Source organism: Typopeltis vanoorti, chromosome 14 (genome assembly GCF_054136105.1).
Source record: "Typopeltis vanoorti isolate ZY-2024b chromosome 14, IOZ_Tvanoo_1.0, whole genome shotgun sequence".
NCBI lineage: Eukaryota > Metazoa > Arthropoda > Arachnida > Uropygi > Thelyphonidae > Typopeltis > Typopeltis vanoorti.
In genome coordinates, this window is record NC_143562.1 from 74,812,889 (window position 1) to 74,836,138 (window position 23,250).

Sequence of the window (23,250 nt, forward strand, 5' to 3'; positions counted from 1 at the left end):
TATGTGTCCATATGGATATGTACGTTATGGGATACTAAGGCAAGTAATGTGAAATCATCATCAAATTCCTGATATATACCCTCAAGGGGTGTATAGGATATGATAATACTACATGAAAAACTTACACCATTACAAACTTCCTATCTACAATTTTCCTCCAAATCAATCTGTTATCTGTCAAGACTCCAACATCATCAGATCTTATATTTCTATTTTCTAAAGCACTTTTTACTGTATCGATCCACCTATATCTTTGTCTTCCTCTGCGTCTTTTTCCTGCCAACCTGGCAGAGAACACTTGTTTTGCTAATCTTTAATCTCCCATTCTGTTTAAGTGACCATGCTAATAATATTAAATTCTTTCCTAATATCCTTGTTTTTAATATGATATTGCCATTGATGCCATCTGTTCACACCTCCTAATCTTTCTCAGGACTCATATCTGCAGTCTCTAGTCTTTGGTCAAGTGTTTTACTTCTAACCCAGCACTCAGATCCATAAGTTAAAATTAGCACTGTTGTATACAGCTAATTTTATTTTATTTTTTACTAATTTCTCTCTTATTCCATATAAATTTATTCAGTTGACTTCCTATCATACCAGCTTAATTGATTCTGTTGACTATTTCCATATTTAATTTACTTTTCACTAAAAATTGTGCCTAAGTAGCTGAAATGTTTTACTTGTTCTGTAGGTTCTCCATTCACAATGTAGTTCATTTTTTCAATGCTTCTGTCTATTTTCATTGTCAATGCTAACCTTCATACCATATCTTTTACAACAGTTATTCAAATTAGTCGGGGAATCTTGCAGACTTCTAGTAGATTTATTTATAAGTATAACATCACCCGCATAAAGTAAAGAGCCAACATTAACATCTCCAATACCACTTTCTTTCATAATGTGATCCATATAGATAATGAATAACAGAGGGGATAATGTGCATCCTTGTCTGACACCAGAATTAACATAAAACCATCTTCCTGTACTTGAATTCTAACTGCTGACTTACGACTCAGATAAAGACTAAGTATTGCTTGATACTTAGTCAAGTAATGCTCCATTGAATAGCGTATTGAATAGCTTCTCTCTTGGCACCTTGTCATATGCCTTTTCCAGATCGACAAAACTTAAATACTGATCTTTGTTATATTCCCATGATTTCTCAACTATTTGTCATAAAGTGAAAATCTGATCCTGACAGCCTCTATTTGGCCTGAATCCAGCTTGTTCTTCACCAAGCTTCCCTTCCACAATCCTTCTCAACTTCTTTTCAAGTATGCTTGCATAAATCATACCAGGAACACTCAGTAGAAAAATTGCTCTGTAATTCTCACAATGTTTTATTTTCCTTTTTATATATGGACACTATGAGAGCTCTACTCTAATCATCTGGAATTCTTCTCTCTGTCCAGGCTTTCTGAACTATGCAGTGCAGCCACTGTAAGACTTTTTATACCACCATACTTCAACATTTCTGGTTGAATATCATCTACTCCACCTGCCTTTCCACATTTCAGGCCTTTGGTGGCTTTTTTCTACTTCAAGTATGGATATGTATTCCTGATTGCATGCCTGGTCAGTGTTTTTTTACCACTGTGCTGTCACTGCTTGTTTCATTTAGCAATTTTTCGAAGCAATTACTACATACGTCAAGGAAAACTGGTCAGTCTTTTTGACCAGTTTTCATGTCACTTTTATCATCTCTATTTCTTTTACAGATCTTATATTCCTATTTTCTAAAGCACTCTTTCCTCCATTTCTGAGCTTTTTCAACAGCCTCCAGAATATTTTGCCACCTTCTTGATATTTATTTTCTATGTTCTTACCAATATCTTCCCATGACTTTTGTTTAACTAGTTTTACATTTGTCTCTGTATTCTCTAAGGGCACAAGCTGACTTATTCACCAGGAATTTTTGATATACTTTCTTCTTTTCCTTCACTGCCCTTAACTTCCTGTGTCCACCATGGGGTTCTGATTTTTCTATACTTGCAGACAACCTCACCACATGCCTCTCCGGCTGAATCAATCAATGTTTTCTTCAGAGCTTGTCACTGAGTCTCCAAGGTTTGATTCCAGTTTTCAAACTCTTTCATTTTTTTCTTGAATAATGTGTATTTTAAGTCTACAGTTCACATCTGAGTGCTACTCAACTTTTATTCACTTTGAAACTTTTTTACATGTTCTTCTTCATCATCATCATCATCATCAAATTCCTGCCATGTACCCTCAAGGGGTGTACAGGATATGATAGTACTACATGAAAAAAATTACATCATTATTAATTTCCTATCTACAATTTTCCTCCAAATCAGTCTGTTACTTGTCAAGACTCCAACATTATCCGATCTTATATTTCTATCGTCTAAAGCATTTTGTACCGTATCAATCCACCTATATCTTGGTCTTCCTCTGGGTCGTTTTGCTGCCAACCTGGCAGAGAACACTTGTTTTGCTAATCTTTCCTCGCCCATTCTGTTTAAGTGACCATACCACCTGAGATTAGCTCTGCTAACGCATTCCTGGATGCTGACAATGTCAAGTTCTTTCCTAATATCCTCGTTTTTAATATGATATTGCCATTGATGCCATCTGTTCACACCTATAATCTTTCTCAGGACTCTCATATCTGCGGTCTCTAGTCTTTGGTCAAGTGTTTTACTTCTGACCCAGCTCTCAGATCCATAAGTTAAAACTGGTTTGAACACAGTCTTGTATACAGCTAATTTAGTGTTCCGACTAATTTCTCTCTTATTCCATATGAATTTATTCAATTGACTTCCTACCATACCAGCTTTGCTGATTCTGTTGTCTATTTCTATATTTAATTTACCATCTTCAGTAAAAATCGTGCCTAAATAGCTAAAATGTTTTACTTGTTCCACAGGTTCTCCATTCACAACACAGTTGACATTTTCAATGATTCTGCCTATTTTCATTCTCTTTGTCTTTTTATTGCTGACCTTCATACCATATCTATTACAACAGCTATTCAATTTAGTCAGAGAATCTTGCAGACTTGTAGCAGATTTATTTAGAAGTATAACATCGTCTGCATAAAGCAAAGAGCTGACATTAACATCTCCAATTTTGATATCATGTTTAATACCACTTTCCTTCATAATGTGATCCATATAGATAATGAATAACAGAGGGGATAATGTACATCCTTGTCTCACACCAGATTTAACATTAAACCATCTTCCTGTACTTCCTTCAATTCTAACTGCTGACTCACAACTCAAATAAAGACTAAGTATTGCTTGATATAATGCCCCATTCACACCATATAACTGCAGCGTATTGAATAGCTTCTCTCTTGGCACCTTGTCATATGCCTTTTCCAAATCGACAAAACTTAAATACAGATCTTTGTTATATTCCCATGCTTTCTCGACTATTTGTCATAAAGTGAAGATCTGATCCTGACAGCCTCTATTTGGCCTGAATCCAGCTTGTTCTTCACCAAGCTTTTCTTCCACAATTCTTCTCAACCGTTTCCCAAGTATACTTGCATAGATCTTGCCAGGAACACTCAGTAGGGAAATACCTCTGTAATTCTCACATGCAGTTTTATTTCCCTTTTTATATATGGGTACTATGAGAGCTCTACTCCAATCATCGGGAATTTGTCCCTCTGTCCAGGCTTTCTGAACTATGCAGTGCAGCCACTGTAAGACTCTTATACCACCATACTTCAGCATTTCTGGTCGAATATCATCTACTCCTGCTGCCTTTCCACATTTCAAGCCTTTGATGGCTTTTTCTACTTCAAGTATGGATATGTATTCCTGACTGCATGCCTGGTCAGTGTTTTTTACCACTGTGCTGTCATCACTGCTTGTTTCATTTAGCAGTTTTTCAAAGTAATTACTCCATACTTCAAGGATATCTTTTTCTCCCGTTTTCATGTCACCTTTATCATCTCTAATTCCTTTTACAGCACTCTTTCGTCCATTCTTAAGCTTCTTCAACAACCTCCAGAATATTTTGCCACCTTCTTGATATTTATTTTCAATATTCTTGCCAAAGTCCTCCCATGACTTTTGTTTAGCTAGTTTTACACAGTGTTTAGCATTCTTGCATTTGTCTCTATATTCTCTAAGAGCACAAGCTGACTTATTTGACAGGAACTTTTGATATGCTTTCTTCTTTTCCTTCACTGCCTCTTTAACTTCCTGTGTCCACCAGGGAGTTCTGATTTTTTTATCCTTACAGACAACCTCACCACATGCCTCTCTGGCAGAATCAATCAATGTTTTCTTCAGAGTTTGCCACTGAATCTCCAAGGTTTGATTCCTGTTCTCAAACTCTTTCATTTTTTCTTCAATAATCTTTGTGTATTTTAGTATACAGTTCACATCTGAGAGCTGCACAACTTTTATTCGCTTTAAAACTTTCTTACATGTTATTCTTTTCATTATTAAATTCAATTTTATCCTGCTCAAGACTAAATAGTGATCACTTCCAATTTCAAATCCTCTGTACACTCTGGTGTCCTGCACCAGGGAGAAAACATTATTATCAACAATAACATAGTCAATGAGACTTTTCTTATTCCTAGCCTCTTCTCTCCATGTGAATTTGTGCACATTTTTATGTTGGAACATAGTGTTAGTAATAACCAGTCCATGTCCTGAGCAGAAATCCAACAGATATTTGCCATTATTATTAGCTTTGCTCTTTTCTCCAAATTTTCCCAAAATATTTTTGTATGTCTCACAATCATTTCCTACTCTGCTATTTAGATCCCCAACAAGGACCAACTTTTCATTTTTCATTGTGTCTGTTGCTTTTTCTAAAGCCTCAAAAAACTCCTCCACTTCTACCTTAGTAGAACTTTTTGTGGGACCATAGGCACAAATAAGTCTCATTGTCCACTTCCCCATTCTCATATTTGCCCACATTACTCTACTTGAGACTGACTGCCATTCAAGAAGATTAGCCTCGTATTTTGTGTTGAATACTATGGCTACTCCTTCTTTTCCTTGATTGTCATTGCCTGAATATAACATTTTGTATTTATTGCTCAGAAAGATCTCACCAGTTTTGGTCTTTTTTGTTTCAGTCACCCCTATTATGTCGATCTGGTACTTATCTAATTCCTCAGCTAGCTCCATTTCTTTGCCATTCAGGCTTCTGACGTTGATAGTACCGATCTTTAACTCTGGTGATGTTGAGTTGGGGTTTGTTTTCAGATTTGTTCCAGTAGCTGACTTTTCGCTGTTCGCCCTGGTTCCCTGGCGAAAACAACGGGGGCCTTGTTTAACCGGGCGACGCCCCAGCCGGCATGAAATTCTGTCATGTTGTACCATCATTTTTTATTTTGGTTTAACCAATAAGAATACAATTTGGTCGGCTAAATCCCAAATTGCCAGCCCATCCTAGTTCGTTCAGTATCCAAGTAGATACCCAACAGTGTGCACCACGAGAAGGTGAGGATTGGACATTAGGTCAGAAGCCCTGGTCGGTTCTCCGCATTCCGTTAAAGGCTATGTGGAGGTCTCCTCTCAGTTATACAGCTTTGACCCTTAAGCACCCCCATGTTCTTCTTTTCAGTATGAAATTCAGTTTTATCATGCTCAAGACTAAATGGTAATCACTTCTAATTTCAAATCCTCTGTACACTCTAGTGTCCTGCAACAGTGGGAAAACATCACTGTCAACAATAACATAGTCAGTGAGACTTTTATTTCTTGCCCCTTCTCTTCTTGTAAATTTGTGCACATTTTTATATTGGAACATTGTGTTAGTAATAACCAGTCCATGTCCTGAGCAGAAATCCAATAGGTATTTACCATTAGTATTAGCTTTGCTCTTTTCTCCAAATTTTCCCAAAATATTTTTGTATGTCTGACAATCATTTCCTACTCTTCTATTTAGATCCCCAACAAGGACCAAGTTCTTCATTTTTTATTGTGTCAATTGCTTCTTCTAAAGCCTCAAAACATTCCTCCACTTCTACTTAGCAGTTTTGGTTGACCATTGGCACAAATAAATCTCATTGTCCAGTTTCCCATTCTGATATTTGCCCACATCACTCTATTTGAAACCCCCTGCCATTCAAGAAGATTAGCCTCATAATTTAGTATTGAATACTCCTTCTTTTTTTTGATTGTCATTGCCTGAATATAACATTTTGTATTTATTGCTCAGAAAGATCTCACCAGTTTTTGCCTTTTTTGTTTCAGTTACTCCTATTATATCGATCTGGTACTTATCTAATTCCTCAGCTAGCTCCATTTCTTTGCCATTCAGGCTTCTTATGTTGATAGTACAGATCTTGAACTGTGGTGACGAGTTGGGGCGTGTTTTAGGATTTATGTGAAGTCATTAGCCTCTATATTTGAGTTGCCCAATCATGAGGTTACTTCATGTGCAAACTTTGCTTACACTTGGATAAAGGATTAAACCAAGAATATAATTTCTTGACATCTTTAATTTATGATATGGTCACTTAAACAAAATAGGAGAGGAATGATTAGCAAAACAAATGTTCTTTGCCAGGTTGCCAGAAAATAAACCCAGATTAGGACTGAGATGTAGATGCATTGATATCAGTAAAAAGCATCTTAAAAGCCAGAAATATAAGATCCGATAATATTGGAATCTTTTCAGAGAACAGATTAATTTTTAGGAAAAGTGTTGGTCAAAAGTTAGTAAGAGTAACTTTTTCATGTAGTACTATCATAATTATCCTGTACATCTCTCTCCCTAAGGGTACATATCAGGAATTTGATGATGGTGAAATATTTAGGCTTATTATATGTGGGACTCCAGTTGAACTCTTGCTCCAGGCCCAGCAAATGATAGAGAGAGCCTAGGTACAGATTATATTTTTACTTATGAGTTTAAGTTTAAAGTTATGGCTCTTATTCTATCAGACATTTTTGTAATGAAAGAGAAGTAATTATGGGTATTCTTGTTGTCCAGGACTCCAACTCCCTGCCAGATTTTTTATCTGCTGATGAAGTCTGTTGCATTTGATGTGATTTCATTCCATTCAAAATCAGTTCTCCACTTTTGTTCTTGGCTACAGGCTGCATCGATGTTTGAAAAGCTGTCGCCGTTTTATAATACAATGAGTGGCTTTGCCACGGTTCCTGTTTTGACTACTTAGCTGTTCCTGGTTTAGCTTGGATTGGAGGGGAGGAAATATAGACTAATTAATATTGTTGTTTTTCTTGTTTCTAACACTATCATATGTACATGTAGTTTCAGCAACATAGTCCAAACTGCCAAACAATCCTCATTGTTATTATCTAAAGAATACTGAATTAGAAATACCAGTCATTTCTCCATATTTCCTCTATACTGAAGTGGAGATCCTCTCTCAACTATCTAGCTCTGATTCTTAAATAACAGAAAAGAAGAGCAAGAGAGTAACTAATCTTTAGCACAAAATATGAAGATAAATTTCTTGAATGAAAGGCAGTTGATATGGGCAAGTTTTCAAATAGGAAATCAAACCACATAATTTGTGTGCCTGCTAGTACTAACGATACCAGCTGGAAAGAAGTTAAGGAATTATATCATTTCGCATAAAGAAATGGGGGGGGGGGGAGATTCTTATTTGCGACATAAGTAGCAGAATAGGAAATGAATCCAGCCTTACAATATTTTGGAAAAAAATGGAAGTGAAAGACACAACTAACAATAATGGCAAGTACATGCAAGATTTATTACTATTATTTCTTGGGCATTTTTGCGGGATCAAATGCTCATTGTGAAAGACCCATTCTAACCATTCACACCATATACCTATACTTTTGCTTGAACTCATTCACTTATGAAGTGCTCACAACCACTTCTAGCAAACCATTCACCACTCTCAAAATATCTACTTCTTACACTCTTACTAATTATCTTCTTCTTTTCAGCAATTTTTCTGTCCACTGCTGGATGAAGGCCTCCTCTGGTTCTTTCCACCTTTCTCTATTCTTGGCCATGGTTGACCAATTTTTCCCAACAAAATTTGACAGTTCATCAGTATGGTGGTCCATTGCTCATCTTTTCTTCTGGATAGATGTCCAGCCCATTTCCATTTTAGTCACTTATGTCAGTCTGGCTTCTTATCCAGGTGTTTCGCTTCCTATCTTTTAATGTGATGCCTAGCAGCAACTCTCCATTTTTCTTTGAGTTGTTTTAGTTTATTTGCCAGTGCTTTTGTTAGTGACCAAGTTTCATAACCATATGTGATGACTGGAAGTATACACTGGTATCTTACTAATTATACCTTTATGCAATTTCCAGAGGTTTTCTCGTTTCCTTCCTTCCTACCATGAATTGGAATTAGTCGTTAGCATCAATCTTGTAAAACATATACTTCTATTATGTCTTATCTTATTTGCTTATCAGCTAGTTTTTGAAGCACACAGAACTTCAATTTGTTCTCATAAGGAGTGTTCCATAGACCTGCAACAATCTTGGTCTCTCACTTCTGAATCCTCTTCACCACTTCATTATCTCACAGAATCCAGCAAAGCAAATCTGCATACAGCAGTCTAGATGTATTATAAATGGGAATAATAACTTCTTTATCCCTGCTTGTCAGTGTGTTCTTCACCACAGTATCTGATGTGCTATTTTGGCAACCTTTGCAATATGTCCTCTCTGTCCACAATACTCTCAAAACCCTAGCTTCATCAGCTTCCTGCAGATCAGTCCCATCAGTATAGTACACAGCTGTAATCTCTTCATTCCAGGGTACTTGGTTGTGTTAAATTGACAGCCATTATCATTGTCCATGCTGCCAGTCTGTTTAAGTCATTCTGCAAGAGCTCTATATCACCTTCATTGACTATTGCTAGTCCCAGCTTTGCATCATTAGCACAGAACTGAATATTTCCCCTTACAGGTCTTTCCCTGTGTGCACCACGTCACCTGCTTCTTCCTGTACTCAGCTCTCCTACACACCATTCCTTGATATCTGGCCATCAGCCATTCTCTTATCAAAAATGATCAGCTTCATATTTATCCCCCATTTGCTCTAATTTATGCAACACAGTTTCATACAGAATCCTGTTATAATCCTTCACAAACTCCAACAGTATCACTGAGTAGCCATTTCCTTTATCCATCTCAGTTGTCACTTTATTATAAAAAGTAAGCAAATTACTAATGCAAAGCATGCCCTTCACAGATCCTATTTCTTCTCCAATACCTTAAGCACTATTCCTGAGACACTGATTGGTCTCTAATTTACTTCTGTTTTGAAGGTTCCTTTATTCACGGGATCTATTTTGCTCTCTTTCCACTCCCTTGGCATTTTACCATAACAAGCTCAAATTAAACAGGTTGGTCAGAGAAGGTGCCGACCGATTTCCTTGCACATTCTCATAACATGCAGATGAATATGCCATTAATCCATGGTCATGTTTGCACTAAGGTCAATAATGGAAGAGCTTCGAATTTATCTGTGTCTCTTCTTCCATCAGTTACAGTCACATCTGGCACTGGATGGTGCACACTTGCAAAATTATTACCCAGTAGCTCAATTATTTTGTTTGCTTTTGTTAACTTCATACCACCAACAATCATTAAAGTCATCTTTCCATTGTCATTCTTCCTTTTACTCACCAGATAGCTTCCTCTTAATTAGCTTTGGGTTTTCTGTACTGCAGTGTCAATCCTTGTCTGTGCCCTGAGGCTCACTGATCACATTTTTCCTTATATTCCCTCTACAGCTTTTTTTTATTTTTACAGCTCCTGCTTAGTAATGCTGTTCATCCATTTAACTCCTACTTGATTTAGCCTGTTGACTCTGGGTATACAGTCTGATACTGCTTTCTGCAAACATCCCTTGACCATTTCCCACATATGGCTAACCATGCCCTGCCCCATCCTCTCCACCCAGTTGTTATGCCATGCCACTGCTCTAACTCCTCAATTTATCATAATCCTTTGCATTGTAATGCCACAATCTTCCTCTTCTTAATAGAAAATTCTGCACATCTGTCAATCTTTCTAAGACTACATGATTGCTTTCTACCACAAGCAGAGGTAGTATAGCCATGTCGGTTACTGCTAAGCCCTCTGATGTTATAACCAGATCTGGTATTCTTGAACCTCATGTCATTATCTCTTAGCAGCTGTATAAATTCCATGTCCCTGTGGTTGACGTCCCCGTAATAATTACCTGACCTACAGTTATTGCACTAATCTTCCAATAGTTCTGCTTACATTCTGCCTTTTACTCCCCCCCAAAGCCTGTAGCCGTAACCAGTTATTATATTTCATCCTGTTGGCCACTATCTCACACTAGATAGCCTCAAAGTATGGCCTTCTGCATCCCTGCCCTGCTGATGTACTCCTACTTTTTTTGGGTTCAATCCTTCTGCTGTCATTAGCAGAAACAAGATGAACTAACAAATGTCCAAAATTCTTCACCCTTATTCCAAATATCCCAGGTTTTTAATCTTAGTCCACTAAAGTTAAAAACCTGGGGGGAGGGTGAGCTACATTCGGTATCATGTGATCATTCTCCCTCTTAAGCATATTGGTCATCCTTGTCTGCCTTAGGGCTTGTTGATCACTTATTTCTCCTGATGATTTGAAACACAAGAATGTTTCTGAAACTAGTTTAGCATAGCCAATAAATTATTGTATTCTATTTTTTCCTTGATGGGAAAAAATACCAGCAAAACATTTCTAGTATGTCCTCACTCCACAGAAGCTTATGCAACAATAATCTCTAGGTGGCTTTTGACCCACATTTTCCTGCATCTCCTCCAAAACATTCTAGTGACTGCACTTCCAAAAACTCTCATTGAATAGTATTTTCTCAAGCCACCTAACTCCAAATCCATTTAAATGCAGCACCATCTGCATTATATAAGTCATTCTACCCATCAAACTCACTTCACACAATCTACACCATTCCTCCTGTGCTTATTTTCAATCATAGCTCTTCATCTCAGCCCACCTCTATCATACTATAGCAAGAGATTCACAGCTTTTACTTTTTCCCCTCCCCTTTTTATTCACTTGTACCAGCAACTCTTTCATATCTTCATGCATACCATGTCACCTGCTAGATCATTAGTACCAACTAAGATTATCATCTCTTTCACTTTTCTTCTTTGTATCCTTACAGCGTCATTAACATCGTTAATCTTGGCTCCAGAGAAACACGATTTTGTCATGCTCTTCTCAGGTACTCCTTTTATCATGGAATCGCCATACAAAATTCAATCCTTATTCTCCCTCTTTTACTCTTACATACTCTCCTCTCTCTCCACTTGTATCTCCCTTTCTTTCGCTTCTGTACAAGACCTCTCAAATACAGTACTGAAGAACTAATCTGAATATTGAGATTAGTGCTTCAGTACTATATTTGGAGGAACAATATGCCCTTTGGGTGGAAGCATCTAAATTTTAATACCATCTAGAATGTGAAGAACATATATATAAAGGCTTTTCATCCAGAGGTAAGCTATCTGGTCTCGTGTATGTAGAAAGTATATGAGTAGTCATTTGAACTAGTTGAGAAGATATTGTTTATTGCATTGCTTGTTGATTTTCTTAATATCCTGACTTACTGTCAGATCTCAGTTATAAATATCTGAAAATTGAGTTAGTTTGCAGTGAAATTAATTACTTCATACATACCGTATTTTCCGGTGTATAAGACGCTCCTATGTATAAGACACACCCAAGAAATTTAATATAATTTTCTGGAAAAAACCTAAACTTTAAAGTATGATTTTAAAAAAAAATGGATAAAATAATAGGTAATTTTTAATGTGTACGAATCATTTTTGTTGAAATGGCAATGCCATTTTGCCGATTTTCTTGCACCCATTTCAAAACTTCGGTCTCTAGTTCTGGCCACTTTTTCCACGTTCCGCACGCTTTTCATTACGCAAATTGTACAAAATCTCCTTCTGACCATGCCAAGTTCTAATCATTTTTTCTATAGGCGGAGGTCCAAAATGTCTTTCAGCTTCCCTATTCCCGTGTTCTTATGCACATTTTACAACCTGCAGTTTGTAACTTGAAGTATATGAATGTCGCCTGTTTTTTTCCATCACTAAAATCTACGGGGAAATATCAAACCAAACACAAAATATCTCAACACATCAATTCAATACTGATAAACATCGGTAACTGATTATTCGGATAAGATATTATGAAACTTGAATAGGGACTCCCCGTTCTTAGCCAATGACGCGCTAGAAGTCATGTGAAGGTCGTGCATCAATTTGATTGCACCATTAACCGCCTACAAAGATCTTGGAACATAAAAGGGAGTGCGTATGACTTTGAAAAGAGGAAACAATCTTTACCTTCATTATATAAGGCGCACCCCATTTTTAAGATGAATTTTTAAGGTAAAAAAGTGCATCTTATACACCGGAAAATACGGTAGTTGAAATTAACTAGTCTTAATAATACTAAGAATTGTTAATTTCATGCTAACACTTTTAGTTTGTACAGCGAAGTGATTATTAAATATCATTAGTTATTGTACTGGTATGAAAATAAAATGCAAGAAATTAAATCTAACAAATGCAAATTTAAAATATTTAGCTATTAAATACCATAGTAAATCATCTGGTTACTAATATTCATTGTTACCATTTCTTGCAGGTATTTACTACAACTAATGCTGGAAGCTGAATGTTTAGAATGGTCTCTGCTAATTGCTGTTGTTCTTCGTGATGCAATGGCTGTTATCAGAGTAGTTAATGCTACTAGACAACCTGATCAACCTCTTGATGCTGCCCGAAATCTCAAGAAGGGTCTAACTGCCATTGAACAATGGTCAGAAACTGAATGGTAAGTATTCATTTAGAAAAGTTATATAAAATTTTATATTTAGCATTCCCACAATTTCATTCAAATTATCATAATCGGGAACCCAGAAATACAACTTAAATCTACTAGCTACAAAAAAAATTGTAATTGCCCAATGTATCAGTCCACTTTATATAAATATGAGGTAGTCTGAAAAGTTCTCAGCCTCGACCATAGATGGCAACACTATCAGCAAGATTTTTTTCTCCCTAAGTTGGTACGTCTGTCATAAGCATCCATGTGAAATTGCGAGTCATTCTATCAAGTAGTTTGTTTTATACAGCTGTCTGAAGCAAAAGTGTTGTTTGTATCCCTTGAAATGGATAAAATTGAGTATCATGCGGTTATAAAATTCTTTGTAAAAGAAGGTTTAATGAGAAAAGAAATTCATTCTAAGTTCATAAAAGTTTATGGTCACTCTTCTCCTTCGTTTACAACAATTAAGAAATGGGCTGTTGTGTTTAAACGTGGCTGTACCAGCCTTGAAAATGATCCATGTGAAGGACGTCCAAAAAGTGTAACAACACCAGAAATCATTGATCGAATGCACAATATAATAATGAATGACTGGCGAGTCAAAGTGTGTGAAATTGCTGAGACTATAAGCATTTCAAAAGAACATGTAGGATATATTTTGCATGAAGAATTGCAAATGACAAAGCTCTGTGCAAGATGGATACTGCGCTTGCTCACAGCAGATCAAAAACGTACTTGCATGAAAATCTCTGAACAGTGCTTGGAACGCTTTAACAAGAATAAAACTGATTTTGTGCTTCGATTTTGTAGTATGGATGAGACTTGGATTCATGATTACTCACCAGAATCCAAACAGCAGTCAAAACAGTGAACAGAAGCTGGTTGGTCAGTTCCATCAGCAGAAAAGGTCATGGCATTGGTGTTTTTGGATGCTAAAGGCATTTTGTTTATTAATTATATTGAGAAGGGTAAAACATTAACCGGGGAATATTATTCCAATCTTTTAACCAGACTAGATGAAAAAATTCTTAAGAAAAAACCATCTTTCATCAGAACAATGCACCTGCTCACAAAGGTGTTTTGGCAATGGGAAAATTAAGGGATCTGCACTATTAATTGTTGGAATATCTACCCTATTCCCCAGATTTGGCTCCCTCTGACTTCTATCTCTTCCCCAAACTAAAACTCTTCCTCGCTGGTCAGAATTTTTCTTGGAATGAAGAGGTGATTGAGCTGTAGAGGGGTATTTTGCAGATCTTACTGAGAACCAGTACAAGGATGAGATAATGACACTCGAGCATCGCTGGAATAAATGTATTAGTTTTAAGGGAGATTATGTCAAAAAATAAAAATAATTTTGAAATTATAAACGTTTTTTCATTGTTAGGTCGAAAACTTTTCGGACCACCCTCGTATTGTTATTAGTGATGTTTTAAAAAATGAAATGTTATGATGACAAATCAAAATATTGCATTCTTTAATTCTTACTATCGATTACAGATAATAATTATATAGAAATATGCTTTCCATTATAAAATGTACTCCACAACACAGCTTATTACAACTCATTTTGTGTTTTCTTTTATTGTACATAATGAAGGGGGAATATATATAAATTATCCATAAAGTTTAATGTGAAAGACAAATAATAAAATTCACAAAATCCAAAAAAAACAGGTGACACAGAATGTCAAGACTCACCTTTTAATGATGCATTCAGTCACATCATCTGGTCTTTGACTTATCTTCACAAGATAATTGTAGTTTTTAAATAACAGTATTAAAATGCATTTTTGTTATATAAAACTTTCAAGCATTTATCTCCACGAAACTATACTGGCATCCAAAACCTAAGGATAAACACTATTTCTGAAGATTACAAACCACAAATTTGAATGAATCAGCGTGTGGCAATATGTATAAGTGACAATTTTAAGTAGAAAGCATGTACACATTCAAATTTTCAAATCACGTGTGAAGGGGTCACATGATAGGCAAAAGGTTGCACTAAGCAAATTGTGTTTGAAAAAAGCTTTTTTTATGAAGGAATAAAGTTCTCAAGGACATCATCTACTAGATTTCGCATGGGAAGAATTATTGGGAAGCTTGAAGAAGGCCACAGAATTACTGGTATTGCCGGACAGTTTGGAATCCTCACATAGCATTGTATCCTAACTCTGGTCAATGTCTCAAACCAATGGAATGTGTTCTGGACGTTTGCTAAGAGGTCATTGCTCTACAATGGAGCATGAAGACAGATTATTGGTTATAACAGCAAAATGTAATCGATGAACAATGGCAGGTTGGCTTGAAAATTGGCTCCTTTAAAGCGCAGGCACAAGGATATCTCAGCAAATTGTGGCAAGACATCTGTGACAAGTGGGCCTGTAGTCTGCGTCCCTTTATCCTCAGTTCATCATAGTAAATTTTTGTGTAACCACAAAAATTGGACGTCAAGAATGGGCTAATGTACTATTTACAGATGAGAGTTGGTTTAGTCTTTCCTCCAATTCTTGATAACACTTGATCTGGCATTAAAGGAGTCTGGTACTGCTTACTATTGCAAGAACATTCTTGAAAGAGATAGAGGTGGGTGAAGAATTCATTTTTATGGATGACAATGCCATGCCACATCATACACAAGCAGTGGAGATACTTCTGGATACCAAGGATATTAATTGAATTGAGTGGCCAACATGCTCCCCAGATCTCAATCCCATTTGAGGCTCAATAGGGAAATGCACTGCTGCTTGAAATTCCTCTCCAGAAAACAAACAAGACCTTGTCCTGACTCTGAAGGAGGAGGAGGAGTGGGTCAGTTGGCCTCAAGAATTCCTGAATCATTTGATGCTAAGCATAGTACAATGTTGTGAGATCTGTATCGCAGTTTAGGGTGAACATACTCCATACTGAGATGTCTCACCACATAGTTTTCTGTAAGCACTGAACATCAATTCCTTAAGTATGCCTAACTTTTGCTAAAAGCATATTGTAATTTAATTTGTACAAAATTTATAGTACATTTTTTGTATCATATAATTTATTAGTATTCTGGCAATAAATTACGTCCACATTTGCTGTAGTTGTAAAAATTGTTTTCATATATAGGTAAAAATGTAGTTTGTCCTTAGGATTTGGACACCAATGTAATTCATGTTGTGAGCTATGAAAATAAGCTTAGGAAAGTATTATATTATAATATTACTTTTAATAATAAATTGTCTATTATATGTCTTGTGTACTTGTTAATATTGAACTGAATGAGTTCATTGATTTGATTAAAAATTTATTTATTGGCAATGATAAATGTATTCATGATATGAAAAACTTGCATATTTTCTTGAGCACTTCAGGTGTGCAAGATTTACTGTTTTCAAGGAAAGCAGCATCATAACTATAACGCATAATGGTGGTTCATTTTTCTTGCTTATTGAGTTAAAAGAACGCAGTATATTCTGCCATAAGAAAAAATATGAGATTTTTGTAGCTCAATAGTGGATATTTATGAAGTGTTTTCATATAGAAAGAAACACATTTAAAAGTTATCACAATGATGACAGAACAACTGTTAGGGAAAAAAAATATGAAAGGTTGAATTTTTAATGACTGTTCTTTATTTTTCATTGTCTTTCATACAGAAAGAAAGTGAAGATGATTGGTTTTTTAGAGAAAACCAGTAACTAAAATTGCAAAAGTGTTTTTACGATTCTTTAAAACAGAACGCTGCAGTGTTTGAATTAAGGATTTCATATCGAGAAGTTTGATTTCCAACTCGCTGTAAATAAAACTTTGTTAATAAATTTGTTGGCAGCCACCCATGATGAGATGTTTTAAAATGGGGGGGGAAAATGAAAATTATGCTAATAATTTACATTTTTAAATTGTCAGATTTTTAAATAATATTTGAATGCATTTAGAAAATTTAGAAATAGGCTGTGGGTGCTTAAGGGTCAAAGCTGTATAACTGAGAGGAGACCTCCACATAGCCTTCCTTTAAAGGCTATGTTCTCCGCATTCCTTTAAAGGCTAATGCGGAGAACCGACCAGTGCTTCTGACCTAATGTCCAATCCTCACCTTCTCGTGGTGCACCCTGTTGGGCATCTACTTGGATACTGAACGGACGAGGATGGGCTGGAAATTTGGGATTAAGCCGACCAAATTGTATTTTTATTGGTTAAACCAAAATATAGAATGACAGTACAACATGACAAAATTTCATGCCGGCTGGAGCGTTGCCCGGTTAAACAAGGCCCCCGTTGTTTTCGCCAGGGAACCAGGGCGAACAGGGAAAAGTCAGCTACTGGAACAAATCTGAAAGCACACCCCAACTCAACATCACCAGAGTTAAAGATCGGTACTATCAACGTAAGAAGCCTGGATGGCAAAGAAATGGAGCTAGCTGAGGAATTAGATAAGTACAAGATCGACATAATAGGGGTGACTGAAACAAAAAAGACCAAAACTGGTGAGATCTTTCTGAGCACTAAATACAAAATGTTATATTCAGGCAATGACAATCAAGGAAAAGAAGGAGTAGCTATAGTATTCAACACAAAATACGAGGCTAATCTTCTTGAATGGCAGTCAGTCTCAAGTAGAGTAATGTGGGCAAATATGAGAATGGGGAACTGGACAATGAGACTTATTTGTGCCTATGGTCCCACAGAAGGTTCTACTAAGGTAGAAGTGGAGGAATTTTTTGAGGCTTTAGAAAAAGCAACTGACACAATGAAAACGGAAAAGTTGGTCCTTGTTGGGGAACTCAATAGCAGAGTAGGAAATGATTGTGAGACATACAAAAATATTTTGGGAAAATTTGGAGAAAAGAGCAAAGCTAATAATAATGGCAAATATCTGTTGGATTTCTGCTCAGAACATGGACTGGTTATTACTAACACCATGTTCCAACATAAAAATGTGCACAAATTCACATGGAGAGAAGAGGCTAGGAATAAGAAAAGTCTCATTGACTATGTTATTGTTGATAGTGATGTTTTCTCCCTGGTGCAGGACACCAGAGTGTACAGAGGATTTGAAATTGGAAGTGATCACTATTTAGTCTTGAGCAGGATAAAATTGATTTTCATATTGAAAAGAATAACATGTAAGAAAGTTTTAAAGCGAATAAAAGTTGAGCAGCTCTCAGATGTGAGCTGTAGACTAAAATACACAAAGATTATTGAAGAAAAAATGAAAGAGTTTGAGAACAGGAATCAAACCTTGGAGATTCAGTGGCAAACTCTGAAGAAAACATTGATTGATTCTGCCAGAGAGGCATTTGGTGAGGTTGTCTGTAAGGATAAAAAAATCAGAACTCCCTAGTGGACACAGGAAGTTAAAGAGGCAGTGAAGGAAAAGAAGAAAGCATTCCAAAAGTTCCTGTCAAATAAGTCAGCTTGTGCTCTTAGAGAATATAGAGACAAATGCAAGAATGCTAAACACTGTGTAAAACTAGCAAAACAAAAGTCATGGGAGGACTTTGGCAAGAATATAGAAAATAAATATCAAGAAGGTGGCAAAATATTCTGGAGGTTGTTGAAGAAGCTTAAGAATGCAGGAAAGAGTGCTGTAAAAGGAATTAGAGATGATAAAGGGTGACATGAAAACGGGAGAAAAAGATATCCTTGAAGTATGGAGTAATCATCATCATCATCAAATTCCTGCCATGTACCCTCAAGGGGTGTATAGGATATGATAGCACTACATGAAAAAAATTACATCATTATTAATTTCCTATCTACAATTTTCCATCAAATCAGTCTGTTGCTTGTGTATTTTAGCCTACAGTTCACATCTGAGAGCTGCTCAACTTTTATTCGCTTTAAAACATTCTTACATGTTATTCTTTTCAATATGAAATTCAATTTTATCCTGCTCAAGACTAAATAGTGATCACTTCCAATTTCAAATCCTCTGTACACTGGTGTCCTGCACCAGGGAGAAAACATCACTATCAACAATAACATAGTCAATGAGACTTTTCTTATTCCTAGCCTCTTCTCTCCATGTGAATTTGTGCACATTTTTATGTTGGAACATGGTGTTAGTAATAACCAGTCCATGTCCTGAGCAGAAATCCAACAGATATTTGCCATTATTATTAGCTTTGCTCTTTTCTCCAAATTTTCCCAAAATATTTTTGTATGTCTCACAATCATTTCCTACTCTGCTATTTAGATCCCCAACAAGGACCAACTTTTCCTTTTTCATTGTGTCAGTTGCTTTTTCTAAAGCCTCAAAAAATTCCTCCACTTCTACCTTAGTAGAACCTTCTGTGGGACCATAGGCACAAATAAGTCTCATTGTCCAGTTCCCCATTCTCATATTTGCCCACATTACTCTACTTGAGACTGACTGCCATTCAAGAAGATTAGCCTCGTATTTTGTGTTGAATACTATGGCTACTCCTTCTTTTCCTTGATTGTCATTGCCTGAATATAACATTTTGTATTTATTGCTCAGAAAGATCCCACCAGTTTTAGTCTTTTTTGTTTCAGTCACCCCTATTATGTCGATCTGGTACTTATCTAATTCCTCAGCTAGCTCCATTTCTTTGCCATTCAGGCTTCTTACGTTGATAGTACCGATCTTTAACTCTGGTGATGTTGAGTTGGGGTTTATTTTCAGACTTGTTCCAGTAGCTGACTTTTCGCTGTTCGCCCTGGTTCCCTGGCGAAAACAACGGGAGGCTTGTTTAACCGGGCAACGCAACAGCCGGCATGAAATTTTGTCATACTGTACCATCATTCTATATTTTGGTTTAACCAATAAGAATACAATTTGGTCAGCTAAATCCCAAATTGCCAGCCCATCCTCATCCGTTCAGTATCCAAGTAGATACCCAACAGGGTGCACCACGAGAAGGTGAGGATTGGACATTAGGTCAGAAGCCCTGGTCGCTTCTCCGCATTCCTTTAAAGGCTATGTGGAGGTCTCCTCTCAGTTATACAGCTTTGATCCTGAAGCAACCCAGTATGGAGTAATTACTTTGAAATACTGCTAAATGAAACAAGCAGCGATGACAGCACAGTGGTAAAAAACACTGACCAGGCATGCAGTCAGGAATACATATCCATACTTGAAGTAGAAAAAGGCAGCAGGAGTAGATGATATTCGACCAGAAATGCTGAAGTATGGTGGTATAAGAGTCTTACAGTGGCTGCACTGCATAGTTCAGAAAGCCTGGACAGAGGGAAGAATTCCCGATGATTGGAGTAGAGCTCTCATAGTACCCATATATAAAAAGGGAAATAAAACTGCATGTGAGAATTACAGAGGTATTTCCCTACTGAGTGTTCCTGGCAAGATCTATGCAAGTATACTTGAGAAACGGTTGAGAAGAATTGTGGAAGAAAAGCTTGGTGAAGAACAAGCTGGATTCAGGCCAAATAGAGGCTGTCAGGATCAGATCTTCACTTTACAACAAATAGTCGAGAAAGCATGGGAATATAACAAAGATCTGTATTTAAGTTTTGTCGATCTGGAAAAGGCATATGACAAGGTGCCAAGAGAGAAGCTATTCAATACGCTTCAGTTATATGGTGTCAATGGGGCATTATATCAAGCAATACTTAGTCTTTATTTGAGTTGTAAGTCAGCAGTTAGAATTGAAGGAAGTACAGGAAGATGGTTTAATGTTAAATCTGGTGTGAGACAAGGATGTACATTATCCCCTCTGTTATTCATTATCTATATGGATCACATTATGAAGGAAAGTGGTATTAAACATGATATCAAAATTGGAGATGTTACTGTCAGCTCTTTGCTTTATGCGGATGATGTTATACTTCTAAATAAATCCGCTACTAGTCTGCAAGATTCTCTGACAAAATTGAATAGCTGTTGTAATAGATATGGTATGAAGGTCAGCAATAAAAAGACAAAGACAATGATAATAGGCAGAATCATTGAAAATGTCAACTGTGTTGCGAATGGAGAACCTGTGGAGCAAGTAAAACATTTCAGCTATTTAGGCACGATTTTTACTTAAGATGGTAAATTAAATATAGAAATAGACAACAGAATCAGCAAAGCTGGTATGGTGGGAAGTCAATTGAATAAATTCATATGGAATAAGAGAGAAATTAGTCGGAACACTAAATTAGCTGTATACAAGACAGTGTTCAAACCAGTTTAAACTTATGGATCTGAGAGCTGGGTCAGAAGTAAAACACTTGACCAAAGACTAGAGACCACAGATATGAGCGTTCTGAGAAATATATAGGCGTGAACAGATGGCATCAATGGCAATATCATATTAAAAACAAGGATATTAGGAAAGAACTTGACATTGTCAGCATTCAGGAATGCGTTAGCAGAGCTAATCTTAGGTGGTATGGTCACTTAAACAGAATGGGCGAGGAAAGATTAGCAAAACAAGTGTTCTCTGGCAGGTTGGTAGCAAAACGACCCAGAGGAAGACCAAGATATAGGTGGATTGATACGGTACAAAGTGCTTTAGATGATAGAAATATAAAATCTGATAATGTTGGAGTCTTGACAAGTAACAGACTGATTTGGAGGAAAATTGTAGATAGGAAATTAATAATGATGTAATTTTTTTCATGTAGTACTATCATATCCTGTACACTCCTTGAGGGTACATGGCAGGAATTTGATGATGATGATGAGAAATAGGCTGAAAATTCACTTACCACACGTCTCTGACTTGCCTATGGTGATGAGTAGGATATCTAGAGCCCTGATCATAATAGTCTGTTAGTTTTGAAAAGTTCAATAATTTTCTGTAACTAACACCATGTGGTTACAAAAAATGTTCTTAATCTGCTTCTCCAAAATACATCTAAGAAACATATTCATCTTTTATATTCAATTATATGAGCAACTGCTCCAACAGAACATGTCAGGTCATTGTTGATCGAAGCTCTTCATTTCTTTTTATTCTCCCAAATTGTTTTGTTATCATGTTACCTGCAGCAGGTATGTTAATCTTCTTCTTCTATAGCTTTTCCCACTTAAGTAGGGTCGCTGTTTGTGGTGAGTCTCCTCCACAACCTCCTGTCTTGGGCTGTAGCCACATCCAAGATCTTCATCCTCAAGTCCTCCTCCACCATCTCTTCTTTGGCCATCCGCATTTCCTCCTCCCCTGCACATCCATCTGCATGACCTTTCTCCCCACATACTCTTCCTCCCTCGTCATCACATGACCAAACCATCTCAATCTCGCCTCCTGTATCCTTGCTCCTAAGTTCGTAACTTTCACTGTTCCCCTTACATAGTCATTTCTCAGACGATCCTTTCTGGTCACGCTGCATGTCCACCTAAGCATTCTCATCTCTGCTACCTCCATCCTGCTGATGTTATTTTTCCCCAGGGCCACAGTATCCATAGCATACGTCATAGCTGGTCTCATTACTGTCCTGTAGATTTTGCCCTTTAGATTGATCGGCATCCTCTTATTGCATAGCACTCTAGCCATCTCTCTCCAGTTCTTCCATCCTGCATCCCACTTCCTTCTCAGCCTCACCATCCTCTTTCATTGTTGAACCTAAGTATCTAAAGTCACTGACCTTCCTGATGATAACATACCCGCACCAGGTATGTTAATAGTCTGTGTAAAGAGATTATACCAGTTTGTTTATCTCTTTAGAGATTGTTTTTACACCGAGTGTTAAGTAAATATACAAGAGTTCAGTCTAATTGGTGCTGTGACTTTTAACTCTATTATTTTAGAATTCAGGAGAGGATTGACTCGAGATCAAATAAAAAACATATATTTAATAAAACTATATACACAGTAAATATAATTAAATTAATAACTACAAAACTTTTTTGGATTCAAGGCCTTCTAAATAGAAACTATACTTTAAGATCTCTTTTATCCTTAAAGGAATATTTGTATTCTCTTGCTGACTCATTCTGTTAACAATTTGCTTTCAATCATTCACAACTCTCCATATAGAAAGTAATGATTATGGAAGGATATTTTAAGGACAGATAGTAGGAAGGTGAAAGAACAGGAGAAATAGAGTTACCGAGTGATAATTTTTTGAGAGTGTTATCCAGGCAGAGATAATGCAATGGCTGATATGACAGGGACTGATCTGAGAATAGATGAACTGGAAATGTTTAGGATGTAGAAATCTCCATGTGAATTCAACCATGGGATTGGATGATATCCCATGTGTTAAAAGAAATTGCAAGAGAATGAGTTTTTGTCCTGATCAGGCTGATTAGTTATTGGCACTGACAGGCTCCCAGGTGAGTGGGCAAAAGGACGAGATAATAAAATAAAGAGGCAACTGAGTTTTACCTTTAAACATCTTTCTTTAAGGTATTAAAAAAAGAAAGATGTTTAAAAGTAAAATTCAAGAATGGGTGGATATGAATGTGATACAATGGGAAACAGTTTCTTCAACAAGGCCTTCTTCTTCTTCATAGTGTTGTGAAGAAGTAGTCTTGTCTTAGTAATTTACTCACTTCCTGCAATAAACTGACAGTTGATTTGGATG

At 36.6% G+C, this 23,250-nt stretch overlaps 1 protein-coding gene across 1 annotated transcript in view; it reads left to right on the forward strand.

Moving 5' to 3' along the window:
- Nucleotides 1-23,250, forward strand: part of Rich (Guanine nucleotide exchange factor subunit Rich) — a 456,640-nt gene that overhangs the window by 412,990 nt on the left and 20,400 nt on the right. Inside the window, exon 32 of the mRNA XM_090404468.1 lies at nucleotides 12,595-12,783. Coding sequence (XP_090260594.1) covers nucleotides 12,595-12,783 — 189 coding nt within the window. The remainder of the gene's footprint in view (nucleotides 1-12,594; nucleotides 12,784-23,250) is intronic.